The sequence below is a fragment of the Alexandromys fortis genome, unplaced genomic scaffold (assembly GCF_014885135.2).
Source record: "Alexandromys fortis isolate MF-2015 unplaced genomic scaffold, M_Fortis_MF-2015_v1.1 scaffold_156, whole genome shotgun sequence".
Lineage (NCBI taxonomy): Eukaryota > Metazoa > Chordata > Mammalia > Rodentia > Cricetidae > Alexandromys > Alexandromys fortis.
In genome coordinates this window covers 3,414,751-3,435,073 of record NW_026068028.1, presented here as the reverse complement: position 1 = coordinate 3,435,073, position 20,323 = coordinate 3,414,751, and the positions used below count along the sequence as shown (strand labels likewise).

Here is a 20,323-nt window from a genome sequence, read left to right as displayed (position 1 = left end):
CTTCGGCCGTAGCAGCAGCAGGAGAATGTGACCTGATAAGTCACAGCAAGAAAAACAAGTCCATATAAACTTCTACGCACTTTTTGATTCCAAAAGCTAGCTGTTAATTTAGATAAGCTTTACTACTTCGGCCCGTGGCCCTGGGTCATTTAAAAGTGTGAGCTATATTTGGCTTTCTGTCCGGAGATGCTTGTCTATGGCCCCGACAATGTATTTCAATGCATTTGTGGTTAGTTATGATTCTAATTAAAGCGGAGCCTCTTACTTGAAGCAATAAATATTTAGCCTCAGCAACCAAAACATAAACAGAACCATGATTCATAAATTTGCTTTCTGGTTCTTCCCTCCCTGGCCTCGGAAGTGAAGTGACATTCCACGGTGTATCACGGCAGGGGCAAGCCGACCAACACTCCCCGCTGCCTACGCCTAGGGATCGCAAGCAGGCTTTCTTGGAAAAGAGCTCTGTGGCCGTGTCTCACTGGGTCAAGCGCAAGCAGCTCAGCGAGAGGTGTGCCCACCCCTGCACACGACAGCATCGCCAGACAAGAGCTCACGCAAACTTGGATTCCTGAGCCAGTGAGATGGCTCAGAGGTCAGGGATGCTTGCCCACACTCCTGATGACCTGAGTTCTATCCCTGCGACCCACACGGTGGAAGGAAGGAAAGAACCAACTCCTGAAGGTCGTCTTCTGACTTCCAACACACACGCTGTGTCAGTTTAAAGGATTTTCACACAGAGGCTGAAGAGCTAGCTCCGCGGCTAAGGGCGATGGTAGCCAAGTCTAATGCGGTCAATCCCCAGGATTCATATGGCGCGAGGAGAGCACTGCCTCCTGCAAGTTATCATGTGACTTCCACCTGTGTACCTAGTACTACAGGGGCACACGCATACTCAAAATATAAAAGATTTTTTTTTCTCAAAAATTTCAATTCCTGGGTTCTTCCTCCAGAAGATGAGATTGATGATTCTAATGCCAGTGATGATCTAAGAACCAGAATTTGAGAAATATGAACTGAGGGGTGAGAAGGACACCTTTAGAACCAGACAAATCCAAGTCCAGTTAGGGTTAAGGTGACTCCAGAGCTACTCCTTTAACCAGACAGTCTTGGGCAGAATTCATGAGTTCCCTTGATCTCCATCTCTCAGCCACAAAGTAGAAAATGACTGCACTTCCCTCACAGGGCTGCAGGAACACTTACATAAGATCACGGATATAAAGTTCCGAGCAAGGCACTTTGTCACAGCACCTGCCACCGGTGTGGGCAAAGAAAAACTCAAGATTCTTACAGATGGAAACCCTCGTCAGGGATCCCGCCTGGTGGCTGGCACACGAATGTAGCAGCCCTCAGAGGGGCTGGGATATCTAACATTCTCCTTCTTAAATAATCTGGAGCAGCATGGACAAGGTCAGCTTGCCAGATCTCTGCCTGCGGCTGACAGGTGCCACTGTGTATCCCTTTATCTGGCTTGCTTGTCCAAAACTGGCATTTCCGTGTGCAATTCCTGGAAAAGCGCACTTGAAGGACATCCTATACAACCTTCCAGAAAAGCGAGCTTCCTTCCTAAATATAAATACTTATCCTTGGCTAAGGATACCCATAGAATACCAGTTTCCTAAAAGCAGAGAGAAGCCAGGCTTCAGTGAGACCCAGAACTGTGGCCGGACTGAGGTGGCTTGAAGCGTGTAGACAGGAATATTCCACCACGCCAGTGTCCAAAGGCTGGGGAAAGACAAGTTTCAGCTTCCACAGGGTTCCTACCAAAAGCCCTACTCTGACCAGACCCAGCAGCTAACATTCCTTGTCCCAACTCTACCAGCTCACACACACAGTATCTCTGATCTTTCCCCCAACTTCTCTTTAATCCCACACTGGAGAAGGGGCCCAGGCTGCAGAGATCTGTGTCCCAGTGGGAGGGTTACGCAACAGCCTGATAGGGTCAGATTACAGACAAGCAAGGTCTCTTAGAAGTGCGGATGATGCCAAGTTAGCAGAATGTTTTCTCATCACCAAGGGAGAGGAAGGAACACTTCTGTTCTTCAAATAAAACAAGGGAAGATTTTCCAGACAGAGGAGCAGTCAGATGGGGGGGGGGGGCGATACCAAGGTGTAGATTCTGACGCTGGTGCGAGCCAGGTCCAGAGTCAGGAAGGAGGATGTGATAAGATGGCAGTCAGGATTCTTGCACAGGCAGGTGCCGGAGTCTGGGAACTTGCAGTAAGGTAAGCCTGATTTGTATTTGCACACACACACACACACACACACACACACACACACACACACACACACACCTGTTCAGTTTCCCCTCATCCCAAGATGGCAGGAACCATGCCAAGTAGAGCATCCTCATTCTAGCACAGGGTAAAAAGATGACTCCAGGAGACGCTGCCTCATCTCATTAGCTGAGCTGGCCAGACCAGCCAAGAGAGGAAAGGGAAGATGAGGAGGGGGCCCTGGGAACAGGGGAAGAGAGCACGTGGCTTGACGTAGCAAGCTGGCCCAGGGAGAAGGAAGCAGGCCTCCCAGGACTGTTTGTCCTACTCCGTCGCGAAAACATTGTCTTTTCTCTATTATGGGCTCTTGAGAATGGCCTTACAAGTCTGAGTGGGTTTCCTAGGAAACCTAGATCAGGAGGAACAGGTGGTCCAAAGAGACTCAACCCTCATCACTCACAGACCTAACTCCCTTCCAGCTGCAGGAAGGCTTACGCCTGGCTTCCTAGAGTCAGTTCCCTGCCGCGTTCCAGGAAGCGAGGAAGAGGAAGCTGTGGAATCCTGTACAGAAAGCCCAGAGGAGTATGGGGGAGGGAGCGGTCACTTTTACAGTTTCCCAACAAAGTTTATTTTGAGACCTCTGGAAACAAGAGTGGCACTCAGCCACCAGCCCCACCACCAGCTCAAGTTTTATGCCCGGGGATACTGCAGCAAGACACCAAAGTTATTAGAAAGTCTTGCCCAAAGTAGTGTAACAGCCCCAACCCGGAGCAATTTCCCAAGACAAGAGCTCAGGACACTCAGAGGTCAGCCATGGGTTGTCTGTCTGGCACTTTTGTAAGAAAGTCCTTCCCAGGCCTTGTTCCAGTCTAAACCTAGTTCTCCCTTCAGAGAAGGATGCCCAGGTTGCTTCTGCTATGAATAAAGAAACCGAGTCTCACGGGGGTTAGTGGTAGAAGTCACATGCTCCAGGGTGGGTGTCTGTTAAATGACTCCATGTGACCCTGTAATGAAGATGGTTTATCACCTTCCAACACGGAAGAACTAAGTTTCCAGCCCCTATTACATAGCTGAGTTGCGATTCAAGCCCAAGCGAGTTTCCAAGACCATAGGCCTCTTTATCTTCCCACCCCTCCTCCCACTGATGCAGAACAATTCAGATGGTCACGGGGTGGGGGTGGGGGCTAATGGTGATGTTTACCTTGACAACCACGGAGTTCAGAGAAACAACACAGGATTTTCCAGACAGTTAAGCAATGATCAGGTTTGGAAAGGTGGGGGCAGCTACAATCACATGCGCTGTGTGGTGTAAACCCAGATCATCTGACCCTCGCCCATCACCAGCTGACCTGGGGCAAAGCCTCCACGTCCTACTAGGAAGTGAGTAGGAACGCAGACTTCAAGTTCTCTTCCAACTCTGGAATTCTTTGAATGTTGAAGATCCTAAGTGTGCTTCTCTTGTGAACGATGCTTGGCTTACTGGATATAGGCTAGCACATGCCTGTGATCTCAGCAGTCTCGGGGCTAAAAGCAGGAGGAGCCTGAGAGTTCAAGGTCAGCTGGGGTTCACAGAAAACACACACACACACACACACAGGAGGAGTACACACTTGCTGCTAGGAACCATCTTCTTGTAAGTCACACAGGGAACCAAGGCATTTTTTTTATGTTGTGGTTATTGTTGTTGTTGTTATTTGTTTTGGCACGAATAACACAGTCTGCCTACATAGCCCAGGCTGACTCTGAACTCACCATGGAGCCCAGCTTGGTCTCCACCTGGTGGCAATCCTTCTGCCTCAGTCTCCTGAGTACTGAAATTAAAAACCATTGCACCACCATGCCCAACTCGGGGAACCACAGGTCCAGAGAAAGAAGCAACAGACTCGGGTATCATAGACAACAATATTGTAGGCTGGTGGTTCTCCAAGTGACCAGTGATATCAGCATTGTCCTGGGGTACCACAAGAAAGCAAAGGCACCGTCATCAACTGATGACCTCTTGAGTAGAAACTTCCTTTCAGCAAGATCCCCATAGGCTCTTGTTGTGTCTACACAACCCAGCCTGAGAAGTGATATTACAGGCCATGATTCCTTCAGCTCAGAGGTCTTGTTTGTCTTTGTAGCCCTGGAAAACAAGTACTGCTCCTGGCATACAATAGATGCTCAACGAATAGGAAGAACAGGAAACAGCAGGTACTCAGACAAGGAAGTGCTCAGACAAGGAAGGAAGGGCAGGACTGGGCTTGTTTTTAGTGTTGTTTTGAGACAGTGTCTCACCTAGCCCAGCCGGCCTAGAACTTACTATATAGACAAGGGTGAGCATGATCTTCGGATCCCCCTGCCTCCACTTCTGAGTGCTGAGATTACAGGCATCTGCCACCACACTTGATTCATGTGATGCTGGGGACTGAAGAAAGGACCAAGCTACACGCTAGGTAAGCATCCTACTGACCAAACTATACACTAGGCGAGCACCCTACTGACTGAGCTACATGGTAGGCAAGCACCCTATTGACTGAGCTACATCCCCACTCCACTTTCTACAGGTTTAATTTTTTTAATGCTGTATATCAAACTCATATGTGCTGAGCAAGCAATCTACCACTGAGCTATACCTCCAATCCCTCTTTGACATCTTTATGAAACAACAGTTTGCCATGGGAGTGAGGGATGGGAATCACATGTAAACTCCCTTTTAAACCCAATAGTTTTGTTACCTCATTCAAGATTTTTCTAAGGCATAAGCTTACTTTTATATAATGAAGCTATACTTTGGAGAGCACATAGTTAGATAAAGAACATCCACAGACATTGCATATGATTTTATAGCTTGTTTCATTCGCTAAGATTATTTCCTGTAAATATTTGCAAGCCAGAACATGCCCATCAGTCCACGGATTCTTTGGTTTCCCTCTAAATGGTTAACTCCTTCAAACACGACCCTCAACTGAGTACTTGAAGTGTATCTGGCTAGCTCTTCAACCTTCTGTGACAAGCATCATGTATACGTGCTGTGCCCTTGGCTAATTAGCTCCCAAAAACAAACGCTTCCAGGAGGAGGCTGTGCATCAAGGAACTTTGCAAACCTTTCCCCACATACCTGTCCCCAGTGTGGCTGCTCCCTCAGAACCTAAGATCCTTTCTTGCTGAGAACTTTTCCAGAGCAGATTGGAACTGAGCTCCAGGCTCAAGTATGCTTACACAGAGCCAGCAATGGCTGTAGGGGGCCACTGGGTATGCAGGGATAGCACCAACTTTGACTACATTGGCCAGCCTGGTGTCTTCTCACCAACTGTGTGACCTTGGGGCAAGTGACTCAATTCCTTTGGGGTTCTAGCTTCATCTATAAAAGACGCCATTGCTAGTTACCTTTCACTATCACAAGGTTTAGAGACGACAGATATAATAGCCTCGCAGAGGGCCAGCTATAGTGGCACACACATTTAAAACACCTTTCCAGAAGCAGAGGCAGGAGAATCTCGGTGAATTCGAGGCCTGCCAAGGCTACATAGTGAGTTCTAAGCCAGCCAGGGCTACAGTGTGAGACCCTGTCAAATAAAACAACAGCAACGACAAACCCAGCCTTCCAGAGCTGTATGCTAAGTATTTTTTGAATGGATAATGTGAAGGGTGGGGAAGAGAAGAAAATGGACAGAGGAAGAAAACACAGGCAACTGAATAAATGAAGGCAAATCATATTGACTGGGCAGTTTATGGACTGGTTTGTCAGGATGAAGGCTGTCCTTTTAGGGACAGAAAGAGATGGCCCATAATGAACACACAGTTTCTCTCCATCCCAATGTGTTTCTTCTCTAAGAGTTGGTGACTGGTGAGCCACTATGTCCCTGGTTCATAACAATGTCCTGAAGGCCAGGACGCAAGACAGTTGTCCCCAAGACAAAACCCCACACCCAGCCAGCACTCAGCTTCCCAAGAGAGACATGACCCCACTGAATGGGTTTCTCTAATACCTTGATGGGTTTGCCACAGTCCAAAGAAGGGACCCACGCTGCCTGCCAGCTCACACTTCTGAGCCCATGGGCCATTGTCTCCTAGAAACCAGAAAAAGGAACAGGAGATGGTCAGTGGGTCTCTGGGGACACTTTTTCTAAACCCATCTCTGGTCAGAACCCTGTGCACAGCAGGGATCAGACAGAAAGACAAACATGATCACTCAGACAGAAGAATAAACTTGATCGCTATATTTGAAATGTTTCTTGTAGGCATGGATGTCAGTGTATGGCTACCCCTACCCTGCATAGCTATGGACCCACTTCCTATGCTTCCTAAGTGCGGGGCTTTCATATTGCCATTCAGCTACAACTGCCTCAGTGATCCCATCTCTACTAGGCTCTAAAAGAAAGGGGGGCTTGTTCTGACCCAATGAGCTCCATCCTTAACCTCTGCTCCCACACCCCACTTTGGTGGGGTTAGCAATCCATTACCACTGTCATTAGTATCAGCCCAACCACTGTCCTTGATGCACCTAGAACTCCACACAAACAGCGTTCTTGATGTACCTAGAACTGCATTTACGCACATCACTAAGCATCCTTGATGTACCTAGAACTCGACATACACCATCTTTCAACTTTACAATATACAGTGGAGTCAATTCAATTCTCCCATTAGTATATATTAAAAAACCAGGTTTTAATTTGATCCAAAGCAGCTACCACTCTTCTACATAGAGACCGAGACATAAAATATCTGTGTAACAACCTCCCATATGCATACAAACTTTTGGATTTTTCTGAGACACAATCTTGTTGTATTATACCCCAGACTATGCTCAAATTCACTCTACAGCCCACCCTGGACTTGAGCTGGAGATCTTCTTGCCTTTAGACTCTAAAGTGCTAGAATTCTATAAAGAGCTGTGCATTGGCATGCCTGGCTATGTGTAAGCCCTTTAAAGGGATCGTTAACTCAGTTCTGGAGCCTGACTAAAGATATGACTGGCAGTAACCGCTCTCATTGGGACCACAGAGGAGATGGCCAAGGACTACACAAGCTCACAATGTGAAATAACTCTAACAAGTACGAATAGTCTACAGGCCTAGTCAACATCTATGGGGTCAGCAAAGCACATGCTCCGTCAGTTCAAATCCTTTTCCATGACTCAGTCATGGAGAATTCAATAGACAATATACTCAGCATTCAGACAATCATCAGGGCTCCAAGTTCACAGCAAGTCCCTCCCTGTTAAAGATATCACATAACTGGACTCTGCTCTCCATGGAACCTGTGCAGTTATCCACTAGATTCCAGCCAGTTCAGGTAGCATTTCTACTTTACCTGTAAACCAGAGGAGCGTGTTTTCTTTTGCTACATGGCTAACTTTGTCCTTGATCTGCCCTACCAGACTGTCCATCTCCCGGAGACTTGCATGGTACGCCCTTTTGCTCCATGGGTTTTCGGATGGTGGAGTCGCAGACAAAGGCACATGCATGTGGGCTAGGCCCACATAGAGCAGGAAGGGTCTTCCATGGGTGCTGGAAAAAAAAATGGGAAACCTCAGAGGCTCTGCAGGAGGCTTCTCTTGTCTAGGGTCTCAACAGTTCCTTTTGATCTCAGAGAAAACACACCACCACCCCACCACAGGACCTGTCCCGCAGGTTCAAGCATAATGCATTTGTCTACAGTCTTCTAGGAAAAGTGGAAGTCATCTGGCTAGCTGATTGGAAAAATACTGTACCATAACATTCTGTGATAGCAAGAGCTATTACACAGGACTGTTGCCTACGTCCATCCCCAGGGAAAACCCCCATTGTCCCTTTCGGGCAATGAATCAGAAACATGGAGGAATTTAAGGACTTCCTTCAGGTTGTACAGCTGGTAATAGACAAGGTGAATTTCAACTCATCTGCCAGACGCAAACCTGCACTCTTTGCTGCTCTTCAGCATCCAAGCATCCAGACCACTGTGTTAATTCTGGTGGCCCTCAACCTTCCTAATGCCTTTAATACAGTCCCTCATGTTGTGGTGACCCCCAACCATAGAATTATTTCATTGCTACTTCATAACTGTCATTTTGCTGTTGTTATAAAATTGTAATGTAAATATGTGATATCCAAAATATCTAATATGCAACCTCTGTAAAAGGGTCATTTGACCCCCAAAAAGGGGTCATGACCTATATGTTGAGAATCACTGTTCTAGAAGATATAACCACAAGGAATCCCTTGATATGTGTGACCACAGGGGACATTTAGATCAAGGCTCTGTTCTATACTGAACCTGGAAAATTTGTGGTGAAAGGCTTGAGGTGCCTGGGGACATGGTCTCATGGGGGAGGCCTACCTACTTAGAAAATTGAAGTAGGAAGGTCACAAGTTCAAGGCCTGATTGAGCTACAAGGTGAATTTAAGACCAGCCTAGGAAACTTAGTGAGCCCTTGTCTAAAAATGAAAAAGAAAAAATGGCCTGGGGATGTACTTAGGGGTAGTATGTTTGCTTGATATACAAGGCCTGAAGTTAAACCTCCATTACCATTACCCTACCCCATCTGACCCTGATGCCCTCTTCTGGTACTGCACATGCCTGGTGCACATACATACATGCAGGCAAACACTCATATATATACATACAATAAAAATATTTTTTTTTTAAAAAAAAAGCTGTTTGAGCCAGGTGATGGTGGCACACACCTTTAGTCAGAGGTGTGCAGTGGCAGGTGATTCTCGAGCTTGAGGCCAGCCTGGTCTACAGAGTGAGTTCCAGGAGAGCCGAGGCTACAAAGAGAAACCCTATCTCAAAAAAAACAAAAGGAAAGGAAAAGAAAAAGAAAAAAGGCTGTTCGAGTTGCTGACTTGAGTTTCTTTTTTTCTTTTTTAAATCACTTGATGGATTTTGGCTTACCATCAGGACAGACTTCCTAACCATTTCTAAAATGGTGTTAAACATACTTTTCCCACTTTGTACTACATATTTGTATGAAGTGGTATTTTCAGCAAGATTATAGGACTGTAACATCAATGAACTCTGAAGAGGTTCTATGCCACAGAGGATTTAAATCTTCATGTAAAAATAAACAAACACAGCTCATCTTTAATGAATGGTAAAAATTACATGTATGCCACAGGACTGCAATGTCATGCTCGACTACATATCAAGTTCAAGGCTAGCATATGATGTAAGACCCTGACTCAAAAATTAGATAGATAGATAGATGATACATACATGAATAGATAGAAGATGATAGATAGATAGATAGATAGATAGATAGATAGATAATAGATAGATAGATAGATAGATAGATAGATAGATAGATAGATAGATAGATGGATAGATACATACATACATACATACATGGATAAATAGATCATATATAGATAATAGATACATGGATAAATAGATCATAGATAGATAGATAGATAGATAGATAGATAGATAGATAGCTCGATCATAGGTAGATAGATAGATGATGGATAGATAGATAGATAGATAGATAGATAATAGATAGATAGATAGATGGATACATACATACATACATGGATAAATAGATCATATATAGATAATAGATACATGGATAAATAGATCATAGATAGATAGATAGATAGATAGATAGATAGATAGATAGCTCGATCATAGGTAGATAGATAGATGATGGATAGATAGATAGATAGATAGATAGATAGATAGATAGATAGATGAGAAGAGAAAAGGGATCACATGAGACCTGAGGAACAGGTAGCTGCTGCAAGGCAGGGGCATCACTGGGGAAATTAGCTCTGACTGCTTACAGATTGTTAGCTCATTAATTTAAAGATCCATTATTCACACCAGCATCCATACAGGAAAAGGAATAGGGATGGCCATGGGTGAAAATAGGTCTTCAAACTGAATCTAGAAATCTGTCTGTTTGCGTTGGGTGGCATCTGGGATGGGAAGGAAGATGCCATCTCTCCAGCCTCCAGCCTGCTTTCTCACAGCACCCAGGCCAGCCAGGCAGAGGTGGTCCCATCCACAATGGCCTGGGTTCTCCTCCATCAATCACTAATTAAGAAAATGCCCTCCAGGCTTGTCTACGGCTTGATCTTGTGGAGGCATTTTCTTAATTGAGGCTAAAACCTCTCAGATGGTTTTAGTTTGTGTCAAGTTGACATAAAACTACCCATCACAGATGTGAGCAAATCCAGGGGGCTTTTCTGTTTCAGTGAGAAAGTCATGGCTGAATCGGCAAGTCAAATCTTAAAGAAACCTGCATGCCCTATGGTTAACCCTTCTGTGAAGTTAAAAAGTCAATGAACTCAACACCTCTCATTTTGAAAAATTGGTCAACTCTTATTTTCTTTGTTTGCTACGGAGAAAACATTAATTGATTTGTCTCTTAATGAGTCCCTTAACTGATGGGTGCCAGGCTCCACCGCCCCCGCAGAGCAAGAATTACACAGTCCCCAGCCCCAGCCAGCTGCCATCCCTCCTGTCAGAAGGCTAAAACTGTAAAACAACAGGAAACGGCCCTCACCAACCATGAACTATTTGCCTGTCGCAGGGCAGAGGGAACTAGGGCCGTTTCACAGCTGCAGGAAGCTGGGAGATGCTCAGCCTTCCAGATCAGAAGGTTCCACCTATACCAGCAATTTGAGACCACTGACAGTGTTTCTCAGAGAAGTCTGGGGACTCATTCAGATAGAACGCCTAACCTCCTGGGATGCTACTCTGAAATCTGGGCTTGAAGTAACGGCCTGTGTTATGAAGAGTACACAGAGAAGATTGAGGCGGCCTCACTGCTACTTCTGCCCTCCTTGATGCTGTCTCCAGGAAAGCCCAACACGGCTGAGCAAGGACTGCAGGATCCCGCACGGTCACGAGTTGGTCTGCTTAGCCATCCACAGATGAAGCCATTTTAATTCTGCACGATCAGGCTTGTCTCTTCCAGAAACTGGAAAGATCTGATACCAGAGGCTCACGGTCCAGGCTCACCCATCATCAATGGCTGGAGCTAAGTAGCTGCTGTTTACAAGAGATGGAGTATGTTTGCCCCATGCTCAGCCTGCTTTCTTTAAATTCTGTATTATGCATATGGGTGCTTTGCCTGCATGTATGTCTCTGCACCACATGCGTGCAGTGCCCTTGGAAGTCAGAAGAATAAGATCTCCTGGGACTGGAGCTACAGGTAGTTGTTGAGAGAGCATGTGGGTGTTGGGAATTGAACCTGGATCCTCTGGAAGGGCGGTCAATACTCTTAACCACTGAGCTAAGTCTTCAGACCTGCTTTGTGGGCCCTATAGATGTGCCTATTTGGAACCCTGGATAACAACCCCCAAACATACCTTAAGCCTAGTCCCTAGAAATGGAGAACTTTACCTTCCACAGCAAAGGGGACTTTACAGGTATAATTATGATAAAGCTCTTGAGATCATCTTGAGACTTCCTGGTAATTTTTTTTTCTTTTTCTTTTTCTTTTTTTTTTTTTTTGGCAAACCATGAATTCTGCCTCCGGAATTCCTGAGTGCTGAACTTTGTTACCACATCTGGTTCCTGATTGACTATTAATCGCTAGTGTCTTTTTAAAAAGGCTGGGTATGGTGGCACATTCCAGCATTTGGGAGATCAGAAATTCAAGGACATTCTCAGCTGCATAGCAAGTTAGAGGCCAGCCTGGGCTACGGGAGACTGTCTAAAAGAGGAAGGGTAGGAGCATTTGACTACTGTAGAAATAACAAGGGATCAATAGAACTAGAGATTAGAATGATATGTCCATAAACCAAGGAAAGCCAGCAGCCATTAGAAGCTAAAAGAAAGTCAGGCAGTGATGGCGCACACCTTTAATCCCAGCACTCAGGTGGCAGAGGCAGGTGGATCTCTGAGCTCAAGGACAGCCTGGTCTATAGAATGAGTTCCAGGACAGCCAGGGCTTCACCAAGAAACCCCATCTCAAAAACCAAACAAACAATTATTTTTGGAGACTCCAAAAAGAATGAGCCCTGTTCACACTTCGATGCTAGCCCTCCTAGGTTGAAGACTGGCTTCAAACATCTAGCATCCAGACCTGAGGAGAACTTACTATGGTTACAGTTGGTTTTAGCCACCACTTTGGTGGTCATTTGTTATAACAGCAAAAAGGAACTTATACTGCTTGCTAGCAAATGAATTCAACAAATACCCTGAGTAAGTACCCTGAATTTAGTGGCTAGACCCTACCCTCCAGGAACTTACACTCTAGCAGGAGAGGAAGAAAAATGCCCACAACCATTGTGCTAAGCAAGGCAGGACAGTCAAAGACCATAGGGAGGCTGAGAACATACTTGAGGGGCTTCTAACCCAGGACCAGAGAGTTCATTAGGAACACTCCCATTGCTAGAATATAGGAGACGCGCATGCGTGCCTGTTGAAGCATGGAACCCTGCCTTGGCCTTGACAGGCCCAGGGTGGGAGGACTTGGCGTGTGTGGAAGAGGAGAGAGAGCAGAGCACTTGGCCTTACCTTGCCTGCTCAATGAACTCCACTGCCTTTTCCGCATACTTGCGTGCAAGGCCACTCAGGTTCACAGGCTGCTCCACGATGTTGAGGTTTTCATAGAGAGGAAGGGCTACATCTGTGTAACAGTCCCTCTCGGGGCTCCTGTGTGGGAAACACAGAGGGGGGCACTCATTTCCACACCCTAAACAATCACAGAAAGCTTCCCTGCAGCGATACGCACAGATAAAAACACTCAACAGCTGATCCCAAGGGACTGAACAGCTTAGTCGTGGCTTTTCCCTTCCCTTTGAATAGATGTCTACGCTCCTTGAATGGGCCCGCCACCCTGTAAAACTCGACGAGATGCTCATGACAGTTCCCATTTTGCAGAGAGACACACTGAGGTCTGAACAGGTTAATCCCGTAGCCCACCAGAACTCCTGCTTCTGGCTTTCTCCATTGTCCCCCCTCAGTGACTGTGTGTCTGGTGGGCATCACTGGGTTCTGTGGGTACTGTCCTAAGTTGGTGACCAGGATTTCATGGGGGAGGTGGGGAATCTGATAATAGGGCAGAATATATAAGATGGCCTAGGGTGTTTTCAGTTCTTGGCGTAGGTCCTAAGGCCGATGTGAGTCTGACAGACGGCTATCTCCTGGCTGCATAGCTCCCCTGACCACGGGCTTGAGTGAACTATCTTTAGTTCTGGAGACTTAGACTTGTCCATCACGGTGTCACTGTGCCCCTTACAGGGGATGCCCGGATGACAAATGGCTTCCCTCTGCCCTGCTTTCAATTCTGCTTTATTATAATATAGATTAATGATGAGAGAAAGAATAAGGAGGGAGAAAGGAAGGCATTGTTTGAGGTATCTCGTGCCATTATAGGGCCAGCCACATATAATGGTTGCAGACGTGACAACCTAGGCCACACACCGCTGTGTAAGGTGGCACGGCACATCACAGCCTTTTACGCTGTCACCCGGGAGGGGGTCTGTTGCTTTATGTCTCATGTGTACCCAGGTGATGACATCCACAATGCTGGTCCAACAGCCACAGGAGTGAACCTGAAGGACATGGGCCCTCGACTTAAAGAGACGCAGACCGAAATCTGGATTCTTATCTCCTGCCATCTCTGGTGTGACCTGGGCAAGACAAATTGGTCCCATGGATTACAGGTAAGGGTGGGGAGTACCCAGAATGGAACAACTTCTCAATTAAAAACCGTTATTATATTAACTATTATGTTATCTAATGAGTCAACTGAGACGTTCTCCAAGCTGTTCAGACACCTGTGGCCTCAGGAATAACTACAGCACAGGCTCTGAGACGGAGGAGCATGGGGACCGAGCTAATTTGTTCCTCAGTAAGGCTTAGTGACTCTCTCCTTCTCTCTCTCTCTTTCTCTGTGTGTGTGTCTTTCTGTCTATCTGTCTACTTCTCTCTCCTTTCTGCCTGTCTCTTGCTGCCTATGTCTCCCTCTCTGTCTCTGTATCTCTTTTATCTCTTTCTCTCTCTCTCTGTCTCTCCATTTGTACCCTCCCCCGTATCACAAGTCTGGGCCAGAGAAATAGGATGTAGTCTAGGAGTAAAGCCAGCAGGCAAAGGAGGGAGGCTCCCCCTGTGTGAGATCTTGGCAGGCACAAGGCTCTCCCCAGGTGAGCTAAACAATTCCGAGATCCTGGAAAATTCCAACATAAAAAAAAAAAACTGTAGTTTCTCATCTTTGCACTGGGGCATAAATAAAAAGCCTTTGCCCTGTGTGTCTTGTTTATCTCATGTGCTGCCTCAACTGTCCCCACCGGTCTCATTTATTCTAGAACTCAGGTCTCCACTTTGACTTAAAGCCCACCGTCAATGCATTGACCGTCAATGCACTGAACATTCTTACCTCCATAGGCCATCGCTCTGGGGACATGCTGGACAGGGAGGGTAGTTGTAGCCAGGGGTGTCGGTACAGCCCATGTCATGGCTGTATGGGATTCCAAAGTAATAATCAAAACCTAGAAGAGGGGCAATGAGTTAGCACCCCCACTCTCTGCTTCTCAGCATGCTTGCCCCTCTTACACTCACAACGAAATTTAATTTCCTGCGATTTAATATTGCAGCGCTCTAGCGTGTGTAATTAAAAGAGGATTTGCTTAATATCCCTTTGAAGTACGCAAAGAAAATCACTTTGCTGGGTTCTGGCTGTAAGACTAGCTTTGTGGCGTGTCTTGTGATGTGAGTTAACCCAGGCTGGGAGGAAGTATCGGGAACCGCTGGTCATCTAGCATCCTCCATGGTCGTGATACACGCAGAAAGTGCTTGGTTAGAAGAAGAGACAGAGCCACTGCAGGCATGATAGCTCAAGGGATCAAAAGTCTGTCCTTGAGAAGCTTTCTCTGTGTGGCCGGTGAAATGCCTCAGCAGGTAGAGGTGCTTGCCAACAAACCTAAGGACGTAAGCTCCAATCACTGGAACTAAATGACAGAAGGAGAGAACTAAGTCCCAAGAGTCGTCTGTTATGGAATGTGTTTAACAATGTGAAGACGGGTTACATTTGTTCATGCCGCATTGGTTTAACCGTGCAAAGATGAGTTGCTCTGCCTGCCTAAGGCACCTGATTGGTCTAATAAAAAGCTGGATGGCCAATAGCTAGGCAGTAAAGGGATAAGAGGGGCTGGAGGACAGAGAGAATAAGTAGGAGGAAAAAAGAGAGAGGGGAAGAGAGAATGAGGAAGAAAGGGAGGGAGACACCCAGGGCCAGTCACCGGCCAGCCAGACACAGAGTAGGCCACATAGAATGAAAGAAAGGTAAAGAGCCCTGGGGTGAAACATAGACGAGCAGAAACAGGTTAATTTAAGTTATAAGAGTCAGTGGGACAAGCATAAGGTAAGGCTGAGCATTCGTCATGAATATGAAGTCTCCATGTCATGATTTGGGAGCTGGTTGGTAGTCCAAAAGAAAGCCTGTTATAGTTGTCCTCTGACCTCCACATGCATGCCACAGCACACACGTGTGTATACACACACAAAATTAGAGTAAATACATAGTTTATAACAAAGAAAATGAGACAAAGAGTGTCTAAGCCAGCCAGGACTCTAATGGTTGGGAGGTAGATTGGAATGGAGGGAATAAGAACGAGTGAAGGCGTAAGTCACAAACAATCCCACACCAGTTTGGAATTATGATTATTAGAGAGGTTATTTATTTTAAGGGGGAAAAACTTACAGATCACCGTCCCAGACAACAGCCCTCTGCGCAGTAAGGAACAGAGCCTACTCGCCGGAAGCATAGCCACTTTTTAAAGGGAGAGAGACCACGCCCCAGTGGGCTGGTATCTCAGCGGCTATTGGAAGGAGCTCCCGCAATAAACGAGAATGTCATAACCCAAATTCTTCGTACAGAAGTTTTTCTGGCATTGTCCCTCAGCTTGTCTCTTCTACAACTCAAACTCTTAACTGGACCTGGCAAACAGGGTGGGTCAGTGGCCTCTTCTGCCCCAGCAAGTGCCTCTTGCCTGCTCTATCTGCGTTTCCGGTCCTGTTTCTCATGTGACTCATACCCTAGAACCCCAGCGGCTTTGCCTGGAATGGCCTGCTCTGTAGCTCTTACCAATGAAGCTAGACAGAAACTGCCCAGCATAGCTCTAGTGTAGTTTCCTATAAAATGGCCGCTCCTTACCACTTCCTGCTAGCCCCTTCCTCTTCCTTTCTCAAAGCCTAATCACAGCCTTCAGATTCTCGGTCAGCAAGAATTTTTCTCTCAAGGTTTTTCTCTTCGGTACTGCACTCCTTAAGATGGAACATTGATTCCTCAGCTACCAGCACATGGTTTACGTTTAAAGTGAGCTTTAACTATCAACTGACAGCAGAGCTTGGAGTGACCTGAGAAGTGGGGGGATCTCAACTCACGAACCTCACAGATCCAACTGGCTTATGAGCACATCACTGAGCCACTGCCTTGTTTGCTCATTGATGTCAGAAGACCCAGCCCACTGTGGGCAGCACCATTCCCTAGGCAAGGTCGTTCCGGCTAACTAAACAAAGTTCTGAGAGCAAGACAGCAAGCAGCATTCCTCTGTAGCTTCTGCTTTAAGTTCCTGCTTTGACATCTTTCATTGATGAACTATGACCTGGAAGTATAAGCCAAATAAACCCTTTCCTCCCAAAGTTCCTTTTGGTCTTCGCATTTGTCCTAACAGCAGAAAGGAAACCAGTGGCTGGTAAAAGTTACTAGTGCTGAAGAAAACCCTGTAGTGCCATGTCAACCTCATTTGTACAAATCGATCTGAATACCTCATGGATAAAGAAATGGCAGAGCCATGTATTGTTGTGATCTTGTAGTCAAGATGAGTAAATATTTCAGGTTTTGTTGACAAGACGTCTCTACGATGACTTCTGAACTCTATCACAATAGCACAAAACACCCTTGGCGATAGGCGTAACAGAGAAGACTGTTTCCAATAAAACTGCATTTACAGAAACAGGGTGTTGGATTTGGCCCATGCTGTATACCAACTCCTATTTTAGATATCAGCTGCCCTCAGACCCCAGAGTTAGGCAGAAGCCTCAGTGTTCCCAGGAGCCCTGGTCTCTAACCAAGAGTAGCAGGGGGAGCATGGAGGATGGCAAAGTGTGATGTTTGATGTGATCCGTGGTGGATTTGGAAAGGAAAACGGGGTTTGTGGGAGCCAGGATAGTGTACATGGGCAGAGTACAAAAGCAGGAGGGACAGAAGGGAGCAGCTAAGAGACCCCATGTGTCCAAGCAAGGAGGCTTCCAGCACTATTTGGTGCAAAGTCAGCAAATAGGTAGGAGATCTCTTTCTTCCCACTTCTGACTCCTGGGTCAGACTCACAATCCTTAAGGGACCCTCTTCTTCTAAGCAGGGCACAGTCTCAGTATGCCTCTCTGCCCAGGACTCCAGGAACAGTACTTAAGATACCACCAATGGATCTAATCCAACCCCTCACTCATGGGAGCGAGACCTACTTTCTGGAATAAGGGTTTTGTAGTGGACAGGCCTGGTGTTCCTTTCCTCTATCAGCCATTTTTTTTTTTAAAAGACACAGCTTCGTCTTCTGCCCTCTGTGCCCCTTTAAAAGAATCCTTCAGGCACAGTGCAGCCCTCTGTACAGCTAGGGACAGACACTAACCAAAGTGAGGGAGAAGCTTGCAAAAGCAGTCAGGGACTATCGCTAAAGGAAAAGACCACCTGTTTGTGTACAAAGTGGTAGGTGAAGACAGACAGACACATGTCGGGCCGAGGGCTGCATGTGCTGACACGGCTTCTAAGGGACAAGAAGGGCTAGGGCAAGGACAGAGGCAGAAACGACCAACTGGAAAGAGCACCCATATTTTGGCAAATCTGACATTCACAGAGTGTCACCGAGGGATCAGAGAATCCACTTTGACAGCCTGGTCTTGACCTTCTTCTCCAAGGGTGACAGGTGTGAGGATGCGGACAGCCGCAGGAGGCGGCCAGGAGGTGGCCAGGAGGCGGCCAGGAGGCAGCTTCCTCTATCCGGGCCCGTGACACATTCATGCTCCAGCAAAGCACCAGACCATTTTGTTTTTACTTCTTTCTACCTGCGCTGTCAGGAAATCACAGAATGTTCCCTAAGGTGCAAAGGACTGGGAGATGGAAGGAAATGGATGGTCCACAGTGGGCAGACAGACAAGGTAGGGGACCAGGGAAGGGTCTGGAGAGATGTGAGGATGGGGGCATTGGCACCCTGCAGGTACCGATGGGACTTTTGAAGCAAAGATGTCCCAACATAGAATATCTCCAGGGATACAATGGCTTCAAATGCTCATACAACTCTTTTACACAGGGATCCTTATTCTCTGGCTCCCAGGGAACAAACTCCAAAAGAATTCTTACCGCGGAAATTGGGGTGATAAGAACTGTGGTGCCCAAGATGCCATTTGCCTGCCGAAAGAGAAAGAGAGAGACATTCAGATGGGGCTCTGCGGGAACATGTAGACTCTCCAAGAAGCTGATCACATACTCAGTGCCCATCAGTTTCACACTTGAGGGAGGACAGGAGAACCAGCCAGTGCTGTGTGCTCGCTGAGCTTTCTCTCTAGGACCCCAAAAGACCCTACAGGGAGACAGGAGACAAGCAAGGACCGGAAGACTCAGGAGCCTGTGGGAAAGATGAGCTGGGGATGGTCTTTCTTCCCAGCAGCCCAGTGATGCTGCCCAGCTGAGCCCCTTCCTTTGGGAGCACACGGCTTGTGGAGGATCCTGCAAAGATGAAGATGAATGCAGGTCCCCACCCTGCCTGGCTTCGGCATCTTTGTCTCTGGGTAATGTCGTCAGCAGTGTGCAGAGGCCAGGAGAGAGGTCACGGTGTGCCCCCCCCCCCCCCAGCTCCGGCGCTGAAACACCAGCCGGGCAGCAAATGAGAAACTCAGCCACCTGCAGATCCGGCTCCACCAGCACACTCGTTCTGCAGGGATAATTGGGAGACGCGGGGCAGAGCGCTGACTATGTGAGAACCTCTGATAGGCTCCTTTGCTCTGAGGACCGGATCCCAGGAAACCACTGCCAAGGCAAGCGGGCCAGCGATGTACAATCAGTCCAAAGATCTAAACTGCGGCAACCTTTGACAACAGAAAGGAGGGAAGCCAGCGAGAAGAAGAGAAGACATAGGGGTGTGACTAAGTAAACGATTTGATGTGGCCCTAGTAAAACCCAACCTGAATCAGTCCCTTATCCCCTTCCTGCAACTGCAAACTCTTCCGTTTACTCAGGACAGGGTCTTCCTATGTAGCTCAGGCCGGCCTCAGATTCGGGATCTCTTCTCTCAGCCTCCTGAGAGCTTAGGCCATATACCACCATGCCCAGCTCTATTCTGTGGATGTGAAAAACAAGTTTTGCTTTTGTTTTGTTTTCAAGACAGGGTTTTGGGTTTTTTTTTTGTTGTTGTTGTTTGTTTGTTTGTTTTTGGTAGACTTGGTTGTCCTGGAACTAGCTCTGTAGACCAGAACTCACAAAGATCCGCCTGCCTCTGATGGGATTAGTTGTGCCACCACCACACAGCTGAAAAGCAAGTTTTTTAAGGAAACAATTAAGGACGAGTCTGGTGGCGCACACTTTTACTACCAGCATTGGAAAGACAGGGGCAAGTGGATCTCTATGAGTTCTAGGTCAGCCTGGTTTATAGAGTGAGTTCAAGGCCAGCCAGGACTGAATAGTGAGACCCTGTGTTAAAAAAAAAAAAAGAAAAAGAAAAAGAAGGGGGAGAAGAAAACAATTGAGGGGAGCCTGGCCTGGTGACACATGTCTGTGCTTAGAGTGGGCCAGTTTAGGTAATATAAGAGTTCAAAGTTAGGATACATAGCAAGTCTCTGTCTGAAAAAATAAAATTATGATTAAATATAAAATAATATGAAGAGGGAAGGGGTAAAAACACATGCACACAGATGAAGAGCCAAAGCGGTGTTGAGCACTGTGAACGGACCCCAGAGCCCTTTGGTGGGTTTCATCCATAAGCAAGTATGAGTCTTCTCGAGGGTTCACAAAAGGTGCAGTCTGGAGAGAGGGAAGGGGGTGGGGGTGGAGAAGTTACACAGACACCTGTGATCAATTGTTTACTTGGTCTTTAAAGGCAAAAAGGAACCATAATACCAAAGCAGACGGAGAAGCGCCCAGCCCCCTGCTTTGTAGAAGGTTCTAACATCAGTACAAAGACCAAACCGCCTGACTCCAGGGA

General features: G+C 46.8%; 1 protein-coding gene across 10 annotated transcripts in view; it reads right to left on the bottom strand.

Annotated features, from left to right (window-relative positions):
* Positions 1–20,323, bottom strand: part of Arsg (arylsulfatase G) — a 125,633-nt gene that overhangs the window by 27,867 nt on the left and 77,443 nt on the right. For all 10 annotated transcript variants that reach the window (XM_050164199.1, XM_050164191.1, XM_050164195.1 and 7 more), the window contains 5 exons: positions 18,487–18,534; positions 14,509–14,620; positions 12,645–12,782; positions 7,512–7,708; positions 6,185–6,265 (listed from right to left, as the gene is read on the bottom strand). In XM_050164199.1, the coding sequence (XP_050020156.1) occupies positions 6,185–6,265; positions 7,512–7,708; positions 12,645–12,782; positions 14,509–14,620; positions 18,487–18,534 (576 nt within the window). The remainder of the gene's footprint in view (positions 1–6,184; positions 6,266–7,511; positions 7,709–12,644; positions 12,783–14,508; positions 14,621–18,486; positions 18,535–20,323) is intronic.